Source organism: Salmo trutta, chromosome 14, assembly GCF_901001165.1.
Source record: "Salmo trutta chromosome 14, fSalTru1.1, whole genome shotgun sequence".
NCBI lineage: Eukaryota > Metazoa > Chordata > Actinopteri > Salmoniformes > Salmonidae > Salmo > Salmo trutta.
In genome coordinates, this window is record NC_042970.1 from 6,763,272 (window position 1) to 6,782,543 (window position 19,272).

The following is a 19,272-nucleotide window of genomic DNA, read 5'->3' on the forward strand; positions in this document are numbered from 1 at the left end:
CAGACGATCTCTCAGGTGAAGAAGCTGGATGTGGAGGTCCTGGGCTGGCGTGGTTACACATGGTCTGCGGTTGTCAGGCCGCTTGGACATTCTGCCAAATTCTCTAAAACGACGTTGACGGTGGCTTATGGTAGAGAAATGAACATTCAATTCTCTGACAACAGCTCTGGTTTAGAGTGGCCTTTTATTGTCCCCAGCACAAGCTGCACCTGTGTAATTATCATGCTGTTTAATCAGCTTCTTGATATGGCCACACCTGTCAGGTGGATGGATTATCTTGTCAAAGGAGAAATACTCACTAGCAGGACTATAAACAAATTTGTGCACAAAATTTGAGAGAAATAAGCTTTTTTGTGCGTATGGAAAATTTCTGGGATCTTTTATTTCAGCTCATGAAACATGGGACCAACACTTTACATGTTGCGTTTATATTTTTGCTCAGTATAATTTGACAGCCGATTCATTCACAAGTTTCCCAACACTGATGGTTTGCATCTTCCTCACGAGTTCTCTTTCTAGCCTAGTCCGACTCCCAGATCTGTTTGTGCTGCCTTGCCACGCCAAATGTGACAGTGACCATAGAAGTTGGCAAGACACACAAACAGATCTGGGTCCAGGCTACCTTTTCCACCCTCCTTCTCCTCTTCCACTCTTCTTCTCTCTACTAAAAGGTGTGTATCCTCTTCCACTCTTCTTCTCTCTACTAAAAGGTGTGTATCCTCTTCCACTCTTCTTCTCTCTACTAAAAGGTGTGTATCCTCTTCCACTCTTCTTCTCTCTACTAAAAGGTGTGTATCCTCTTCCACTCTTCTTCTCTCTACTAAAAGGTGTGTATCCTCTTCCACTCTTCTTCTCTCTACTAAAGGTGTGTATCCTCTTCCATATTATCCTCTTCCTTCCCTCCAGGTTTGTTGACCAGGACCTGCCAGCCACTACTCCCTCCCTCCCCCCCAGACCCAGCCGTCAGTCCGTTGGTGTGACGGTGTTTCTTCTCCTGCATATCTGGCTGCCCCCCCCCGTCACTCGTCACATCCAGGGTAGGGTTGTCATGGCAGCCGTTCTCCACAAAATGGAATTCCTCACCTCGAGTCTTGGGAGGGAAAGGAGAAGAAAGAGGAGATGTTTCTACATAATCAAAACATAACGTTTTAAATAATTGAGCGTGGGCCTCCCGAGTGGCACAGTGGTCTAAGGCACTGCATCGCAGTGCTAGCTGTGCCACTAGAGATCCTGGGTTTGAGTCCAGGCTCTGTCGCAGCCAGCTGCGACCAGGAGACCCATGGGACAGCACACAATGTTGTACACAATTGGCCCGTGCACAATTGGCACAGCGTCGTCCGGGTAGGGGAGGGTTTGGCCGGCACTAGCGACTCCTGTGGCGCAGTGCACACTGACACGGTCGGCAGGTGTACGGTGTTTCCTCTGACACATTGGTGCGGCTGGCTTCCGGGTTAAGTGGGCATTGTGTCAAGAAGCAGTGCGGCTTGGTTGGGTCGTGTTTAGGAGGACGCATGTCTCTCGACCTTTGCCTCTCCTGAGTCCGTACGGGAGTTGGTAGTTACAAGACTGTAACTACCAATTGAATACCATGAAATTGGGGGGAAAAAAGGCTAAAAAGAAAATAATAATAATAATAATAATAATAATAATAAATGTACAAGAAATTAAATAATTGAGCGTGGGGAGAGTAACATCATAATTCATCCTATTCATCCATCCATCCTCAATCAATCAATCAATCCATACCATTTATCAATGAATCAATCAATCCATACCATTTATCAATGAATCAATCAATTCAATGTTATTCATTTAGCCCTTCTTTTTTTTTTTTACAACAACATTGTCACAAAGTGCTTTACAGCACTATAGTAAATCTACACCTACCATAGTCTTGATCTTAGGCAGGCGTCTCTGCCAGAAGATATAGATGAGACCAGATGCGATGATGACCACACAGACAGAACCTATGATCACCAGGACCACAAACAGCTTCCCGTAGTCGCTACGCATCTGACTGGGTCTGGAGTGACAGGTGTTAGCACTGCTGTAGTTCTGGATACCGATCTGGAACCAGAACCACGGAACAGTTCACTTTCATTCAGACAGATGAATTACTAACCTGGTCCAAAATGTGCTGCAATTTGTTTGTTTTTTTTGTTTTTTTTTAATCAGTTGATACGATGGACGGAGACCAGGCTGACCAATTTACAACCTTACACAAAGTCAGAAGGATCGGAAGGATCCAATTACAACTTTACATAGAAACCGACGGATCTTACCTCGTGTAAACCTCTCCTGATTTCTCCTAACATTGACAACATGTCCTTGGTGGCAATAACTCCTAAAAGACAGGCAGAAATCACACAAAAATTGTACTAAAAAGCACACAAGTGAGCAACTGCCTGTGTTTGAGACATCTACGTGTATATCTTCATAAAAATTGACCAAGTTTGGCTCGGGATCACATATTTCACAGTATTTTTATGAAACCTAGGTTTGAGAGCTTGACTGCAATGAGAAAGTGGGGCCCCAGCTCTCTGATTTATCTGGTACCGTGTTCGCTGGCCAGCGTGATGAGCAGCTGGTGGTCCTGTCTGGTGGGTTTAGAGAGAGAGATGAGCCAGGAACCCTGAGGACTGTTCATCTTCCTAGAGAAGGCTGTCTCTAGCAGCTCCAAGAGCCGGTCTCCACTCTCCACACGGAAATCATCCTGAACATAACACAACAGGAGAGGTCAGAGGTTACAGTGAAAAACAAAGGGGGCATCAGGTGGCCTGTTTGTTGTCAGATCTGTAGTTAGTCGAATAGAGGATCTAGCTGAAACAAGGACAGGAGGATAAGGTAGAAACAAACAGACAGTCAAAATATGCAACTGTTTAACATACAAAATGGTATTCTGTGGAGAAAAAAAAGAGAAAGTTGTGCGGTGATGACTCATGCTGTATGGAATAAATCAACGTTCTATCTGCCTCCCAACTAACTACGCTGTTGAACTAATCATGCTCCTTTGAGGAGCTGCTGTTTTGTGGATCGGAGGGTTTCTGTCTTCCTCCCTGCTGGGTAGTTGTGATTACTCTGCAGCGGTTGGCGTGACAACCAAAAAGGTCACATTGATTATAATTGCACGGCTTTGTGTTGTTTCCATGGTGACGGAGGGGGGGGTGAGGTGGATGAGGGTGGGGTGGGGTGGTGGAGAGGAGGGCGGTGAGGAGAATGTTGTAAACCGACTGTCAGAGGAAAGAAAGGGCTCCTGGGTTGCCTCACAGTGAAAGGCCTCCTGGGTTATCTCACGGTGAAAGGCCTCCTGGGTTATCTCACGGTGAAAGGCCTCCTGGGTTGTCTCACGGTGAAAGGCCTCCTGGGTTATCTCACAGTGAAAGGCCTCCTGGGTTGTCTCACGGTGAAGGACAACAATGGAGCTGTCTGGATCTATAGCCTGGTTAGACCAGAATGTACGCTACACTCACTATAGTTTCACTAGTGTTCAGGCTGGTTTAATCAGGATACCATCTAATGGCATCCCATCATGCCCTATTGATTCAATTACAGATTTACCAAAATCAGAATCTTTTTCCAACGAATGATTCTAAGAAACATCAGCAATACAGTGCTGCAATATTACGATCCTAAAATATCTTTATGATGTCACCTGGTGGCTAGACACGTTGTGGTACTCACACAGTTAACGTTGTCTGACATGTTGAGGATGACGTAGCCCTTCCCAGCCAGATCGCTCCAGTCCACACAGATCACCTGGCGGTTACATTAAGAGAGGAGGTGAAAAGGGAGTTAGTAAGAGGCTGTTAAACCAATCACAAACTTCAAAAAATATATATGGGGCTGAGTGATACACAGTTCCATAGTGTAACCGATTGGGTTCAAACCAGTCTCCTGTGTGCCACAAGAACGCCGAACTAAACTTTGGGCATTACCTCAGGGGGTTAACAAGTCTTCAGGCAAGGCTCAGTCCTCATATGATCCTAGTCTACTGAACCACCGCCACTACATTAGAGATTAGAGATACTACTGAACCACCTCCACTACATTAGAGATTAGAGATACTGCTGAACCACCTCCACTACATTAGAGATTAGACATACTACTGAACCTCCTCCACTACATTAGAGATTAGAGATACTACTGAACCTCCTCCATTACATTAGAGATTAGAGATACTACTGAACCTCCTCCACTACATTAGAGATTAGAGATACTACTGAACCTCCTCCACTACATTAGAGATTAGAGATACTACTGAACCACCTCCACTACATTAGAGATTAGAGATACTACTGAATCTCCTCCACTACATTAGAGATTAAGAGATTAGACATACTACTGAATCTCCTCCACTACATTAGAGATTAGAGATACTACTGAACCTCCTCTACTACATTAGAGATTAGACATACTACTGAACCTCCTCCACTACATTAGAGATTAAGAGATTAGACATACTACTGAACCTCCTCCACTACATTAGAGATTAAGAGATTAGACATACTACTGAACCTCCTCCACTACATTAGAGATTAAGAGATTAGACATACTACTGAACCATCTCCACTCCATTAGAGATTAGACATACTACTGAACCTCCTCCACTACATTAGAGATTAAGACAATAGACATACTACTGAACCTCCTCCACTACATTAGAGATTAAGAGATTAGACATACTACTGAATCTCCTCCACTACATTAGAGATTAGACATACTACTGAACCTCCTCTACTACATTAGAGATTACACATACTACTGAACCACCTCCACTACATTAGAGATTAAGAGATTAGACATACTACTGAACCTCCTCCACTACATTAGAGATTAGAGATACTACTATACCTCATCCACTACATTAGAGATTAGACATACTACTGAACCTCCTCCACTACATTAGAGATTAGAGATACTACTGAACCACCTCCACTACATTAGAGATTAGAGATACTACTGAACCACCTCCACTACATTAGAGATTAGACATACTACTGAACCTCCTCTACTACATTAGAGATTAGACATACTACTGAACCTCCTCCACTACATTAGAGATTAGAGATACTACTGAATCTCCTCCACTACATTAGAGATTAGAGATACTACTGAACCTCCTCCACTACATTAGAGATTAGACATACTACTGAACCTCCTCTACTACATTAGAGATTTGACATACTACTGAACCTCCTCCACTACATTAGAGATTAGACATACTACTGAACCTCCTCCACTACATTAGAGATTAGAGATACTACTGAACCACCTCCACTACATTAGAGTTTAGACATACTACTGAACCTCCTCCACTACATTAGGGATTAGACATACTACTGAACCTCCTCCACTACATTAGAGATTAGAGATACTACTGAATCTCCTCCACTACATTAGAGATTAGACATACTACTGAACCTCCTCTACTACATTAGAGATTAGACATACTACTGAACCTCCTCTACTACATTAGAGATTAGACATACTACTGAACCTCCTCTACTACATTAGAGATTAGAGATACTACTGAATCTCCTCCACTACATTAGAAATTAAGAGATTAGACATACTACTGAACCTCCTCCACTACATTAGAGATTAGAGACACTACTGAACCTCCTCCACTACATTAGAGATTTGACATACTACTGAACCTCCTCCACTACATTAGAGATTAGAGATACTACTGAACCACCTCCACTACATTAGAGATTAGAGATACTACTGAACCACCTCCACTACATTAGAGATTAGACATACTACTGAACCTCCTCTACTACATTAGAGATTAGACATACTACTGAACCTCCTCTACTACAATAGAGATTAAACATAAAACTGAACCTCTTCTACTACATTAGAGATTAGACATACTACTGAACCTCCTCTACTACATTAGAGATTAGAGATACTACTGAATCTCCTCCACTACATTAGAGATTAGACATACTACTGAACCTCCTCTACTACATTAGAGATTAGACATACTACTGAACCTCATCCACTACATTAGAGATTAGACATACTACTGAACCTCCTCCAGTACATTAGAGATTAGAGATACTACTTAACCTCCTCCACTACATTAGAGATTAGAGATACTACTGAATCTCCTCCACTACATTAGAGATTAGAAATACTACTGAATCTCCTCCACTACATTAGAGATTAAGAGATTAGACATACTACTGATCCAACTCCACTACATCAGAGATTAGAGATACTACTGAACCTCCTCCACTACATTAGAGATAAGACATACTACTGAACCTCCTCCACTACATTAGAGATTAGAGATACTACTGAACCACCTCCACTACATTAGAGATTAGAGATACTACTGAACCACCTCCACTACATTAGAGATTAGACATACTACTGAACCTCCTCCACTACATTAGAGATTAGAGATACTACTGAATCTCCTCCACTACATTAGAGATTAGAGATACTACTGAACCTCCTCCACTACATTAGAGATTAGACATACTACTGAACCTCCTCTACTACATTAGAGATTAGACATACTACTGAACCTCCTCTACTACATTAGAGATGAGACATACTACTGAACCTCCTCTACTACATTAGAGATTAGAAGTACTACTGAACCTCCTCTACTACATTAGAGATTAGAGATACTACTGAATCTCCTCCACTACATTAGAGATTAAGAGATTAGACATACTACTGAATCTCCTCCACTACATTAGAGATTAGAGATACTACTGAACTTCCTCCACTACATTAGAGATTAGACATACTACTGAACCTCCTCCACTACATTAGAGATTACACATACTACTGAACCACCTCCACTACATTAGAGATTAAGAGATTAGACATACTACTGAACCTCCTCCACTACATTAGAGATTAGAGATACTACTGAACCTCCTCCACTACATTAGAGATTAGACATACTACTGAACCTCCTCCACTACATTAGAGATTAGAGATACTACTGAACCACCTCCACTACATTAGAGATTAGAGATACTACTGAACCACCTCCACTACATTAGAGATTAGACATACTACTGAACCTCCTCTACTACATTAGAGATTAGACATACTACTGAACCTCCTCCACTACATTAGAGATTAGAGATACTACTGAATCTCCTCCACTACATTAGAGATTAGAGATACTACTGAACCTCCTCCACTACATTAGAGATTAGACATACTACTGAACCTCCTCTACTACATTAGAGATTAGACATACTACTGAACCTCCTCCACTACATTAGAGATTAGACATACTACTGAACCTCCTCCACTACATTAGAGATTAGAGATACTACTGAACCACCTCCACTACATTAGAGATTAGACATACTACTGAACCTCCTCCACTACATTAGGGATTAGACATACTACTGAACCTCCTCCACTACATTAGAGATTAGAGATACTACTGAATCTCCTCCACTACATTAGAGATTAGACATACTACTGAACCTCCTCTACTACATTAGAGATTAGACATACTACTGAACCTCCTCTACTACATTAGAGATTAGACATACTACTGAACCTCCTCTACTACATTAGAGATTAGAGATACTACTGAATCTCCTCCACTACATTAGAAATTAAGAGATTAGACATACTACTGAACCTCCTCCACTACATTAGAGATTAGAGACACTACTGAACCTCCTCCACTACATTAGAGAATTGACATACTACTGAACCTCCTCCACTACATTAGAGATTAGAGATACTACTGAACCACCTCCACTACATTAGAGATTAGAGATACTACTGAACCACCTCCACTACATTAGAGATTAGACATACTACTGAACCTCCTCTACTACATTAGAGATTAGACATACTACTGAACCTCCTCTACTACAATAGAGATTAAACATAAAACTGAACCTCTTCTACTACATTAGAGATTAGACATACTACTGAACCTCCTCTACTACATTAGAGATTAGAGATACTACTGAATCTCCTCCACTACATTAGAGATTAGACATACTACTGAACCTCCTCTACTACATTAGAGATTAGACATACTACTGAACCTCATCCACTACATTAGAGATTAGACATACTACTGAACCTCCTCCAGTACATTAGAGATTAGAGATACTACTTAACCTCCTCCACTACATTAGAGATTAGAGATACTACTGAATCTCCTCCACTACATTAGAGATTAGAAATACTACTGAATCTCCTCCACTACATTAGAGATTAAGAGATTAGACATACTACTGATCCAACTCCACTACATCAGAGATTAGAGATACTACTGAACCTCCTCCACTACATTAGAGATTAGACATACTACTGAACCTCCTCCACTACATTAGAGATTAGAGATACTACTGAACCACCTCCACTACATTAGAGATTAGAGATACTACTGAACCACCTCCACTACATTAGAGATTAGACATACTACTGAACCTCCTCCACTACATTAGAGATTAGAGATACTACTGAATCTCCTCCACTACATTAGAGATTAGAGATACTACTGAACCTCCTCCACTACATTAGAGATTAGACATACTACTGAACCTCCTCTACTACATTAGAGATTAGACATACTGCTGAACCTCCTCTACTACATTAGAGATGAGACATACTACTGAACCTCCTCTACTACATTAGAGATTAGACATACTACTGAACCTCCTCTACTACATTAGAGATTAGAGATACTACTGAATCTCCTCCACTACATTAGAGATTAAGAGATTAGACATACTACTGAATCTCCTCCACTACATTAGAGATTAGAGATACTACTGAACCTCCTCCACTACATTAGAGATTAGACATACTACTGAACCTCCTCCACTACATTAGAGATTAGAGATACTACTGAACCACCTCCACTACATTAGAGATTAGAGATACTACTGAACCACCTCCACTACATTAGAGATTAGACATACTACTGAACCTCCTCTACTACATTAGAGATTAGACATACTACTGAAACTCCTCCACTACATTAGAGATTAGAGATACTACTGAATCTCCTCCACTACATTAGAGATTAGAGATACTACTTAACCTCCTCCACTACATTAGAGATTAGACATACTACTGAACCTCCTCTACTACATTAGAGATTAGACATACTACTGAACCTCCTCTACTACATTAGAGATTAGACATACTACTGAACCTCCTCTACTACATTAGAGATTAGACATACTACTGAACCTCCTCTACTACATTAGAGATTAGAGATACTACTGAATCTCCTCCACTACATTAGAGATTAGACATACTACTGAACCTCCTCTACTACATTAAAGATTAGACATACTACTGATTCTCCTCTACTACATTAGAGATTAGACATACTACTGAACCTCCTCTACAACATTAGAGATTAGACATACTACTGAACCTCCTCTACTACATTAGAGATTAGAGATACTACTGAATCTCCTCCACTACATTAGAGATTAGACATACTACTGAACCTCCTCTACTACATTAGAGATTAGACATACTACTGAAACTCATCCACTACATTAGAGATTAGACATACTACTGAACCTCCTCCAGTACATTAGAGATTAGAGATACTACTTAACCTCCTCCACTACATTAGAGATTAGAGATACTACTGAACCTCCTCTACTACATTAGAGATTAGACATACTACTGAACCTCCTCCACTACATTAGAGATTAGAGATACTACTGAATCTCCTCCACTACATTAGAGATTAGAGATACTACTGAACCTCCTCCACTACATTAGAGATTAGACATACTACTGAACCTCCTCTACTACATTAGAGATTAGACATACTACTGAACCTCCTCCACTACATTAGAGATTAGACATACTACTGAACCTCCTCCACTACATTAGAGATTAGAGATACTACTGAACCACCTCCACTACATTAGAGATTAGACATACTACTGAACCTCCTCCACTACATTAGGGATTAGACATACTACTGAACCTCCTCCACTACATTAGAGATTAGAGATACTACTGAATCTCCTCCACTACATTAGAGATTAGACATACTACTGAACCTCCTCTACTACATTAGAGATTAGACATACTACTGAACCTCCTCTACTACATTAGAGATTAGACATACTACTGAACCTCCTCTACTACATTAGAGATTAGAGATACTACTGAATCTCCTCCACTACATTAGAAATTAAGAGATTAGACATACTACTGAACCTCCTCCACTACATTAGAGATTAGAGACACTACTGAACCTCCTCCACTACATTAGAGAATTGACATACTACTGAACCTCCTCCACTACATTAGAGATTAGCGATACTACTGAACCACCTCCACTACATTAGAGATTAGAGATACTACTGAACCACCTCCACTACATTAGAGATTAGACATACTACTGAACCTCCTCTACTACATTAGAGATTAGACATACTACTGAACCTCCTCTACTACATTAGAGATTAGACATAAAACTGAACCTCTTCTACTACATTAGAGATTAGACATACTACTGAACCTCCTCTACTACATTAGAGATTAGAGATACTACTGAATCTCCTCCACTACATTAGAGATTAGACATACTACTGAACCTCCTCCAGTACATTAGAGATTAGAGATACTACTTAACCTCCTCCACTACATTAGAGATTAGAGATACTACTGAATCTCCTCCACTACATTAGAGATTAGAAATACTACTGAATCTCCTCCACTACATTAGAGATTAAGAGTTTAGACATACTACTGAACCTCCTCTACTACATTAGAGATTAGACATACTACTGAACCTCCTCTACTACATTAGAGATTAGACATAAAACTGAACCTCTTCTACTACATTAGAGATTAGACATACTACTGAACCTCCTCTACTACATTAGAGATTAGACATACTACTGAACCTCATCCACTACATTAGAGATTAGACATACTACTGAACCTCCTCCAGTACATTAGAGATTAGAGATACTACTTAACCTCCTCCACTACATTAGAGATTAGAGATACTACTGAATCTCCTCCACTACATTAGAGATTAGAAATACTACTGAATCTCCTCCACTACATTAGAGATTAAGAGTTTAGACATACTACTGATCCAACTCCACTACATCAGAGATTAGAGATACTACTGAACCTCCTCCACTACATTAGAGATAAGACATACTACTGAACCTCCTCCACTACATTAGAGATTAGAGATACTACTGAACCACCTCCACTACATTAGAGATTAGAGATACTACTGAACCACCTCCACTACATTAGAGATTAGACATACTACTGAACCTCCTCCACTACATTAGAGATTAGAGATACTACTGAATCTCCTCCACTACATTAGAGATTAGAGATACTACTGAATCTCCTCCACTACATTAGAGATTAGACATACTACTGAACCTCCTCTACTACATTAGAGATTAGACATACTACTGAACCTCCTCTACTACATTAGAGATGAGACATACTACTGAACCTCCTCTACTACATTAGAGATTAGACATACTACTGATCCTCCTCTACTACATTAGAGATTAGAGATACTACTGAATCTCCTCCACTACATTAGAGATTAAGAGATTAGACATACTACTGAATCTCCTCCACTACATTAGAGATTAGAGATACTACTGAACCTCCTCCACTACATTAGAGATTAGACATACTACTGAACCTCCTCCACTACATTAGAGATTAGAGATACTACTGAACCACCTCCACTACATTAGAGATTAGAGATACTACTGAACCACCTCCACTACATTAGAGATTAGACATACTACTGAACCTCCTCTACTACATTAGAGATTAGACATACTACTGAACCTCTTCTACTACATTAGAGATTAGACATACTACTGAACCTCCTCTACTACATTAGAGATTAGACATACTACTGAACCTCCTCTACTACATTAGAGATTAGACATACTACTGAACCTCCTCTACTACATTAGAGATTAGAGATACTACTGAATCTCCTCCACTACATTAGAGATTAGACATACTACTGAACCTCCTCTACTACATTAGAGATTAGACATACTACTGAACCTCCTCTACTACATTAGAGATTAGACATACTACTGAACCTCCTCTACTACATTAGAGATTAGACATACTACTGAACCTCCTCTACTACATTAGAGATTAGAGATACTACTGAATCTCCTCCACTACATTAGAGATTAGACATACTACTGAACCTCCTCTACTACATTAGAGATTAGACATACTACTGAACCTCATCCACTACATTAGAGATTAGACATACTACTGAACCTCCTCCAGTACATTAGAGATTAGAGATACTACTTAACCTCCTCCACTACATTAGAGATTAGAGATACTACTGAACCTCCTCCACTACATTAGAGATTAGAGATACTACTGAACTTGCTGTATCCCCTGTGAGTAGTGTGCACCATGGAGGAGCTCTGTCTCTGTTAACAGCTCTGTTCCTCCATGCCTGACCTTCTGCTCCTCCTCTTCATTCCTCCTTTCCTCCTCCTTCCTCCTCTCCTGCTGCTGCCTCTGCTCCTTCTCCTGGATCTCCTTCCCAGCGATCATCTTCTCGTCCTCCAGTTGGTCCCATGAATCCTCTGTGAAGTCGACCGTGGGCGGCAGAGACGCAAAGGGGACTGTGGTCAGGGGAGAGATCTCCCCTCCTCTCCCTGCTCTTCCCGAGTCACTACTAGGTCCTCCAAGGACCACTGCCTCCTCTTCCTCCTCCACCACCTCCTCCTCCTCCTGGTCTTCTGTATGGGTGTTGTCCGACTGGAGAGGCGCAAGGCTGGGGAAGACACCCACCTCTGGGAGGGTTGGTCTGGAGGTGGAGGCATCAGGCTCAGGGGTGGAACTCTCCCTCTCCTCCTCCTCCTCCTCCTCCTCCTCCTCCTCATCTGCTATCTCTACCTCCACTTTGTCTTCAGGAGTTGATTGTGAACCCCCGTACACTGGGACGTATTGGGGATCTAAGGTGGTTGACTCTACAGGAACCAGAGGGTCAGCAGCAGCGGTGTTGGTGGTGGGGGTGTTGGGGGTATTGGGGGTGGTGGTGGGGGTGGGGTTGTTCGGGGTGGGGGTGGTGGTGTTGGAGGTGTTGGAGGTGGTGGTATTGGGGGTGGGGGTGGTGGGGGTGGGGTTGTTGGGGGTGGTGGTGGTGGTGTTGGAGGTGTTGGAGGTGGTGGTGTTGGAGGTGTTGGAGGTGGTGGTAGGCAGGCCCTGCCTCTGGCTGTAGCCAGCCCCCAGTGGGACGCCGCTGGACTCTCTCTCCGTCTCCCATAGCTCCCGCTCCTGCTTCTCCACCGCATCCAGAGAGGTGTGATTTCCCTTTCTGGGTTCCTCCATAGGAGAGGTGGAGGTCTGGGAGAGGGTCTGACTGTAACCTGAGACGAACAAGAAGAAATGGTAGTACTTGACTTTACAGTACAGGGATGACCAGGTATTTACTAGTACACACAGTCATAACCTATGATTTATTATAATGAACTTAGGATCGCTCCTTAACTCTGTGTTGTGACGTATGTCAGTGTGACTGGGACAGATGTATTATCCACAACACAGACAGACTGTCAATCCCTAGTGTTGCTTGATTTACAATAGACTGGGTGGCACCCTCCCCCAATACAGTCACACTGACATATGATGTACATATAGAACCGCTTTCCCGGACACAAATCAAATCCATGTTTTAATTGGTGACATTCACGTTTTGCAAATGTTATTGCAGGTGTAACAAAATGCTTGTGTTTCTAGCTTCGACAGTGCAGTAATATCTAACAAGTAATATCTAACAATTTCACAACATATACCCAATACACACAGATCTAAGCAAAGGAATGAATTAAGAATATATAAATATATGGACGGGCAATGTCAAAGCGGCATAGACTAAGATACAGTAGAATAGTATAGAATACAGTATATACATATGAGATGAGTAATGCAAGTATGTTAACATTATTAAAGTGACTAGTTTTCCATTTATTACAGTGGCCAGTGATTTCAAGTCGATGTATATAGGGCAGCAGCCTCTAAGGTGCTAGTGACAGCCATTGTCTCCTATTATTGACTGATAGGACTACTACTCAGTCATCGGCTTCATCAATAAGTGCATCGATGATGTCGTCTCCACAGTGACTGTCCGTACATATCCCAACCAGAAGCCATGAATTACAGGCAACATTCGCATCGAGCTAAAGGCTAGAGCTTCCTCTTTCAAGGAGCGGGAGACTAATCCGGACGCTTATAAGAAATCGCGCTATGCCCTCAGACGAACCATCAAACAAGCAAAGCGTCAATACAGGGATAAGATTGAATCCTACTACACCGGCTCTGACGTTCATCGGACGTGGCAGGGCTTGAAAACTATTCCGGACTACAAAGCTGTCCAGTGACACGAGCCTACCAGACGAGCTAAATGCCTTTTATGCTCGCTTGGAGGCAAGCAACACTGAAGCATGCATGAGAGCACCAGCTGTTCCGAATGACTGTGCGATAACGCTCTCGGTAGCCGATGTGAACAAAACCTTTAAACAGGTCAACATTCACAAAGCCGCTGGGCCAGACGGATTACCAGGACGTGTACTCAAAGCATACGCGGACCAACTGTCAAGTGTCTTCACTAACATTTTCAACCTCTCCCTGACCGAGTCTGTAATACCTACATGTTTCAAGCAGACCACCATAGTCCCTGTGCCCAAGGAAGCGAAGGTAACCTGCCCCGTGGCACTCACATCGGTAGCCATGAAGTGCTTTGAAAGGCTGGTCATGGCTCACATCAACAGCATCCTCCCGGACACCCTAGACCCATTCCAATTCGCATACCGCCCCAACAGATCCACAGATGACGCAATCTCAATCGCACTCCACACTGCCCTTTCTCACCTGGACAAAAGGAACACCAATGTGAGAATGCTGTTCATTGACTACAGCTCAGAGTTCAACACCATATTGCCCACGAAGCTCATCACTAAGCTAAGGACTCTGCGACTAAACACCTCCCTCGGCAACTGTATCCTGGACTTCCTGACGGGCTGCCCCCAGGTGGTTAGAGTAGGCAACAACACATATGCCACGCTGATCTTTAACACTGGGGCCCCTCAGGGGTGTGTACTTAGTCCCCTCCTGTAATCCCTGTTCACCCACGACTGCATGGCCAAACACGACACCAACACCATCATTAAGTTTGCTGACGACACAACAGTGGTAGGCCTGATCACTGACAACTATGAGATGGCCTATAGGGAGGAGGTCAGAGAACTGTCAGTGTGGTGCCAGGACAACAACCCCTCTGTCAATGTGAGCAAGACAAAGGAGCTGATCTTGGACCACAGGAAAAGGCAGGCCGAACAGGCCCCCATTAACATCAACGGGGCTGTAGTGGAGCGGGTCGAGAGTTCCTTGGCGTCCACATCCCCAACGAACTATCATGGTCCAAACATACCAAGTCAGTCGTGAAGAGGGCACGAAAAAAACCTTTTCCCCCTCAGGAGACTGAAAATATTTGTCATGGGTCCCCAGATCCTCAAAAGTTTCTACAGCTGCACCATCGAGAGCATCCTGACCGGTTGCATCACCGCCTGGTATGGCAACTGCTCGGCATCTGACCGTAAGGCGCTACAGAGGGTAGTGTGAACGGCCTATTACATCACTGGGGCCAAGCTTCCTGTCATCCAGGACCGGACAGTTTACATTAACCCCCCCCCTCCCTTTTGTACACTGCTGCTACTAGCTGTTTGTTTGTTATCTATAGCTGAAGTCGGACGTTTACATACACCTTAGCCAAATACATTTAAACTCAGTTTTTCACAATTCCTGACATTTAATCCTAGTAAAAATTCCCTGTTTTAGGTTAGTTAGGATCACCACTTTATTTTAAGAATGTGAAATGTCAAAATAATAGTAGAGAGAATTACTTATTTGAGCTTTTATTTCTTTCATCACATTCCCAGTGGGTCAGAAGTTTACATACACAAAATTAGCATTTGGTAGCAATGCCTTTACATTTTTTCACTTGAGTCAAACGTTTCGGGTAGCCTTCCACAAGCTTCCCACAATAAGTTGGGTGAATTTTGGCCCATTCCTCCTGACAGAGCTGGTGTAACTCAGTCAGGTTTGTAGGCCTCCTTGCTCGCACACGCTTTTTCAGTTCTGCCAACACATTTTCTATAGGATTGAGGTCAGGGCTTTGTGATGGCCACTCCAACACCTTGACTTTGTTGTCCTTAAGCCATTTTGCCGCAACTTTAGAAGTATGCTTGGGGTCATTGTCCAGTTGGAAACCCCGTTTGCGACCAAGCTTTAAATTCCTGACTGATGTCTGAGATGTTGCTTCAATATATCCACATAATTTTCCTCCCTCATGATGCCATCTATTTTGTGAAGTGCACCAGTCCCTCCTGCAGCAAAGCACCCCCACAACATGATGCTGCCACCCTCGTGCTTTGGCTTGCAAGCCTCCCCCTTTTTCCTCCAAACATAACAATGGTCATTATGGCCAAACAGTTCTATTTTTGTTTCATCACACCAGAGGACATTTCTACAAAAAGTACGATCTTTTTCCCCATGTGCAGTTGCAAACCGTAGTCTGGCTTTTTTATGGCGGTTTTGGAGCAGTGGCTTCTTCCTTGCTGAGCGGCCTTTCAGGTTATGTCGATATAGGACTCGTTTTACTGTGGATATAGATACTTTTGTATCTGTTTCCTCCAGCATCTTCACAAGGCCTTTTGCTGTTGTTCTGGGATTGATTTGCACTTTTCGCACCAAAGTACATTCATCTCTAGGAGACAGAACGCGTCTCCTTCCTGAGCGGTAAGACAGCTGCGTGGTCCCATGGTGTTTATACTTGCGTACTAGTGTCTGTACATATGAACGTGGTACCTTCAGGCATTTGAAAATTGCTCCCAAGGATGAACCAGACTTGTGGAGGTCTACCATTTTTTTTCTGAGGTCATGGTTGATTTCTTTTGATTTTCCCATGATGTCAAGCAAAGAGGCAAAAACCTGAGAAAAAGTCAATCAGGAAGTGGAGGATCTGAGAAATGTAGTTCTTCTTTCTAATCCCTTTCGAAACTACAGTATCTGTGGGGTTACGTTGCACTTTCTAAGGCTTCCATTGGCTGTCTAAAGCCTTCAGAAAGTGGTTTCCTGTCACTGGGCAGATAATAGGAGCTCAGTTTCTGAGTGGACTGCCTGGCAACAAAGGGATTGGATATGCGCGGTCACGCGAGCGCACCGTTCCTTTTTTTTCTTCTTGAATGAATATGCTATTGTCCGGTTGGAATATTATCGCAATTTTACGTTAAAAATACCATAAAGATTGATTTTAAACAGCGTTTGACATGCTTCTAAGTACGGTAATGGAACATTTTTACTTTTCGTCTCTGGTTCTGCGCTCGCGCGTTATGCCTTTGGATAAGTGATTTGTACGCACGAACAAAACGGAGGTATATGGACATAAATATGGATTATTTCGAACAAAAACAACATTTCTTGTGGAAGTAGCAGTCCTGGGAGTGCATTCTGATGAAGATCAGCCAAGGTAAGAGAATATTTCTAATACTAATTCTGAGTTTAGGTTGCCCCGAAAATGGCGGCAGTCTGTATAGCTCTCTGTGATGGCTGAGCTATGTACTCAGAATATTGAAAAATGTGCTTTCTCCGTAAAGCCATTTTAAAATCTGACACAGCGGTTGCATCCAGAAGTAGTCTATCTATAATTCTTTAAATAATTGTTAAATATTTTGTCAACATTTATGAGTATTTTTGTAAATTGATGTGCACATTCACCAGGAGTTTTGGTGGGAATACATATTCTGAACATCACACGCCAATGTAAAATGCTGTTTTTGGATATAAATATGAACTTTATCGAACAAAACATACATGTATTGTGGAACATAATGTCCTAGGAGTGTCATCTGATGAAGATCGTCAAAGGTTAGTGCTTCATTTAGCTGTGTTTTGGGTTTTATTGACACATGTCCTTGCTTGGAAAATGGCTGTGTGATTATTTTTGTCTATGTACTCTCCTAACATAATCTAATATTTTGCTTTCGCTGTAAAGCCTTTTTGAAATCAGACAATGTGGTTACATCAAGGAGAAGTGTATCTTTAAAATGGTGTGAAATAGTTATATGTTTGAGAAAGTTGAATTATGACATTTTGTTGTTTTTGAATTTGCCAACCTGATATTTCACTGGCTGTGTCCCGCAGGTGGGACGCTAGCGTCCCACGTAGCCCATAGAATATATTTTCTTCTTGAACTTCACTGTTGGTTAAGGGCTTGTAAGTAAAGCATTTCACAGTAAAGTCTACACTTGTTGTATTCAGCGCATGTGACAAATAAAGTTTGATTTGATTAAAGAGAGTCTTATTACTAAGAAAGAGAGGACAACTGTCATCACAACTAGCCTAGTACTGTCCTCTACTGTCCTCTACTGTCCTCTACTGTCCTCTACTGTCCTCTACTGTACTGTCCTCTACTGTACTGTCCTCTACTGTCCTCTACTCTACTGTCCTCTACTGTCCTCTACTCTACTGTCCTCTACTGTACTGTCCTCTACTGTCCTCTACTGTCCTCTACTGTACTGTCCTCTACTGTCCTCTACTGTCCTCTACTGTCCTCTACTGTACTGTCCTCTACTGTACTGTCCTCTACTGTCCTGTACTCTACTGTACTGTCCTCTACTGTACTGTACTCTACTATCCTCTACTCTACTGTCCTCTACTCTACTGTCCTCTACTGTACTGTCCTCTACTGTCCTCTACTGTACTGTACTCTACTGTCCTTTACTGTCCTCTACTGTCCTCTACTGTCCTCTACTGTACTGTCCTCTACTGTACTGTCCTCTACTGTCCTCTACTGTACTGTCCTACTCTACTGTACTGTCCTCTACTGTCCTCTACTGTCCTCTACTGTACTGTCCTCTACTGTACTGTCCTCTACTGTACTGTCCTCTACTCTACTGTCCTCTACTGTCCTCTACTGTACTGTCCTCTACTGTCCTCTACTGTACTGTCCTCTACTCTACTGTCCTCTACTGTCCTCTACTGTACTGTCCTCTACTGTACTGTCCTCTACTCTACTGTCCTCTACTGTCCTCTACTGTACTGTCCTCTACTCTACTGTCCTCTACTCTACTGTCCTCTACTGTACTGTCCTCTCCTCTACTGTCCTCTACTGTCCTCTACTGTCCTCTACTGTCCTCTACTGTCCTCTACTCTACTGTCCTCTACTGTCCTCTACTGTCCTCTACTGTACTGTCCTCTACTGTC

At 42.3% G+C, this 19,272-nt stretch overlaps 1 protein-coding gene across 1 annotated transcript; it reads right to left on the minus strand.

Moving 5' to 3' along the window:
• Positions 1-850: 850 nt before the first annotated feature.
• On the minus strand, positions 851-13,038 carry LOC115207289 (podocalyxin-like protein 2). The gene is made up of 6 exons (XM_029774272.1): positions 12,466-13,038; positions 3,682-3,756; positions 2,557-2,713; positions 2,283-2,344; positions 1,888-2,067; positions 851-1,090 (listed from the first exon to the last, which is right to left on the minus strand). Exons 1-6 carry the CDS (start codon positions 12,559-12,561, stop codon positions 860-862), a joined length of 801 nt encoding a protein of 266 aa, XP_029630132.1. The 5' UTR covers positions 12,562-13,038; the 3' UTR covers positions 851-859.
• Between the last annotated feature and the right edge of the window lie 6,234 nt (positions 13,039-19,272).

Excerpts from the sequence above, each read along its gene's own strand:
- LOC115207289 (XM_029774272.1), bottom strand. The coding sequence starts at position 12,561 with ATGATCGCTGGGAAGGAGATCCAGGAGAAGGAGCAGAGGCAGCAGCAG. Across the intron at positions 2,345-2,556 it reads CACGCTGGCCAGCGAACACG|GAGTTATTGCCACCAAGGAC; the intron begins GTACCAGATAAA and ends CCTGTCTTTTAG. Across the intron at positions 2,068-2,282 it reads TCAGGAGAGGTTTACACGAG|ATCGGTATCCAGAACTACAG; the intron begins GTAAGATCCGTC and ends TTCTGGTTCCAG.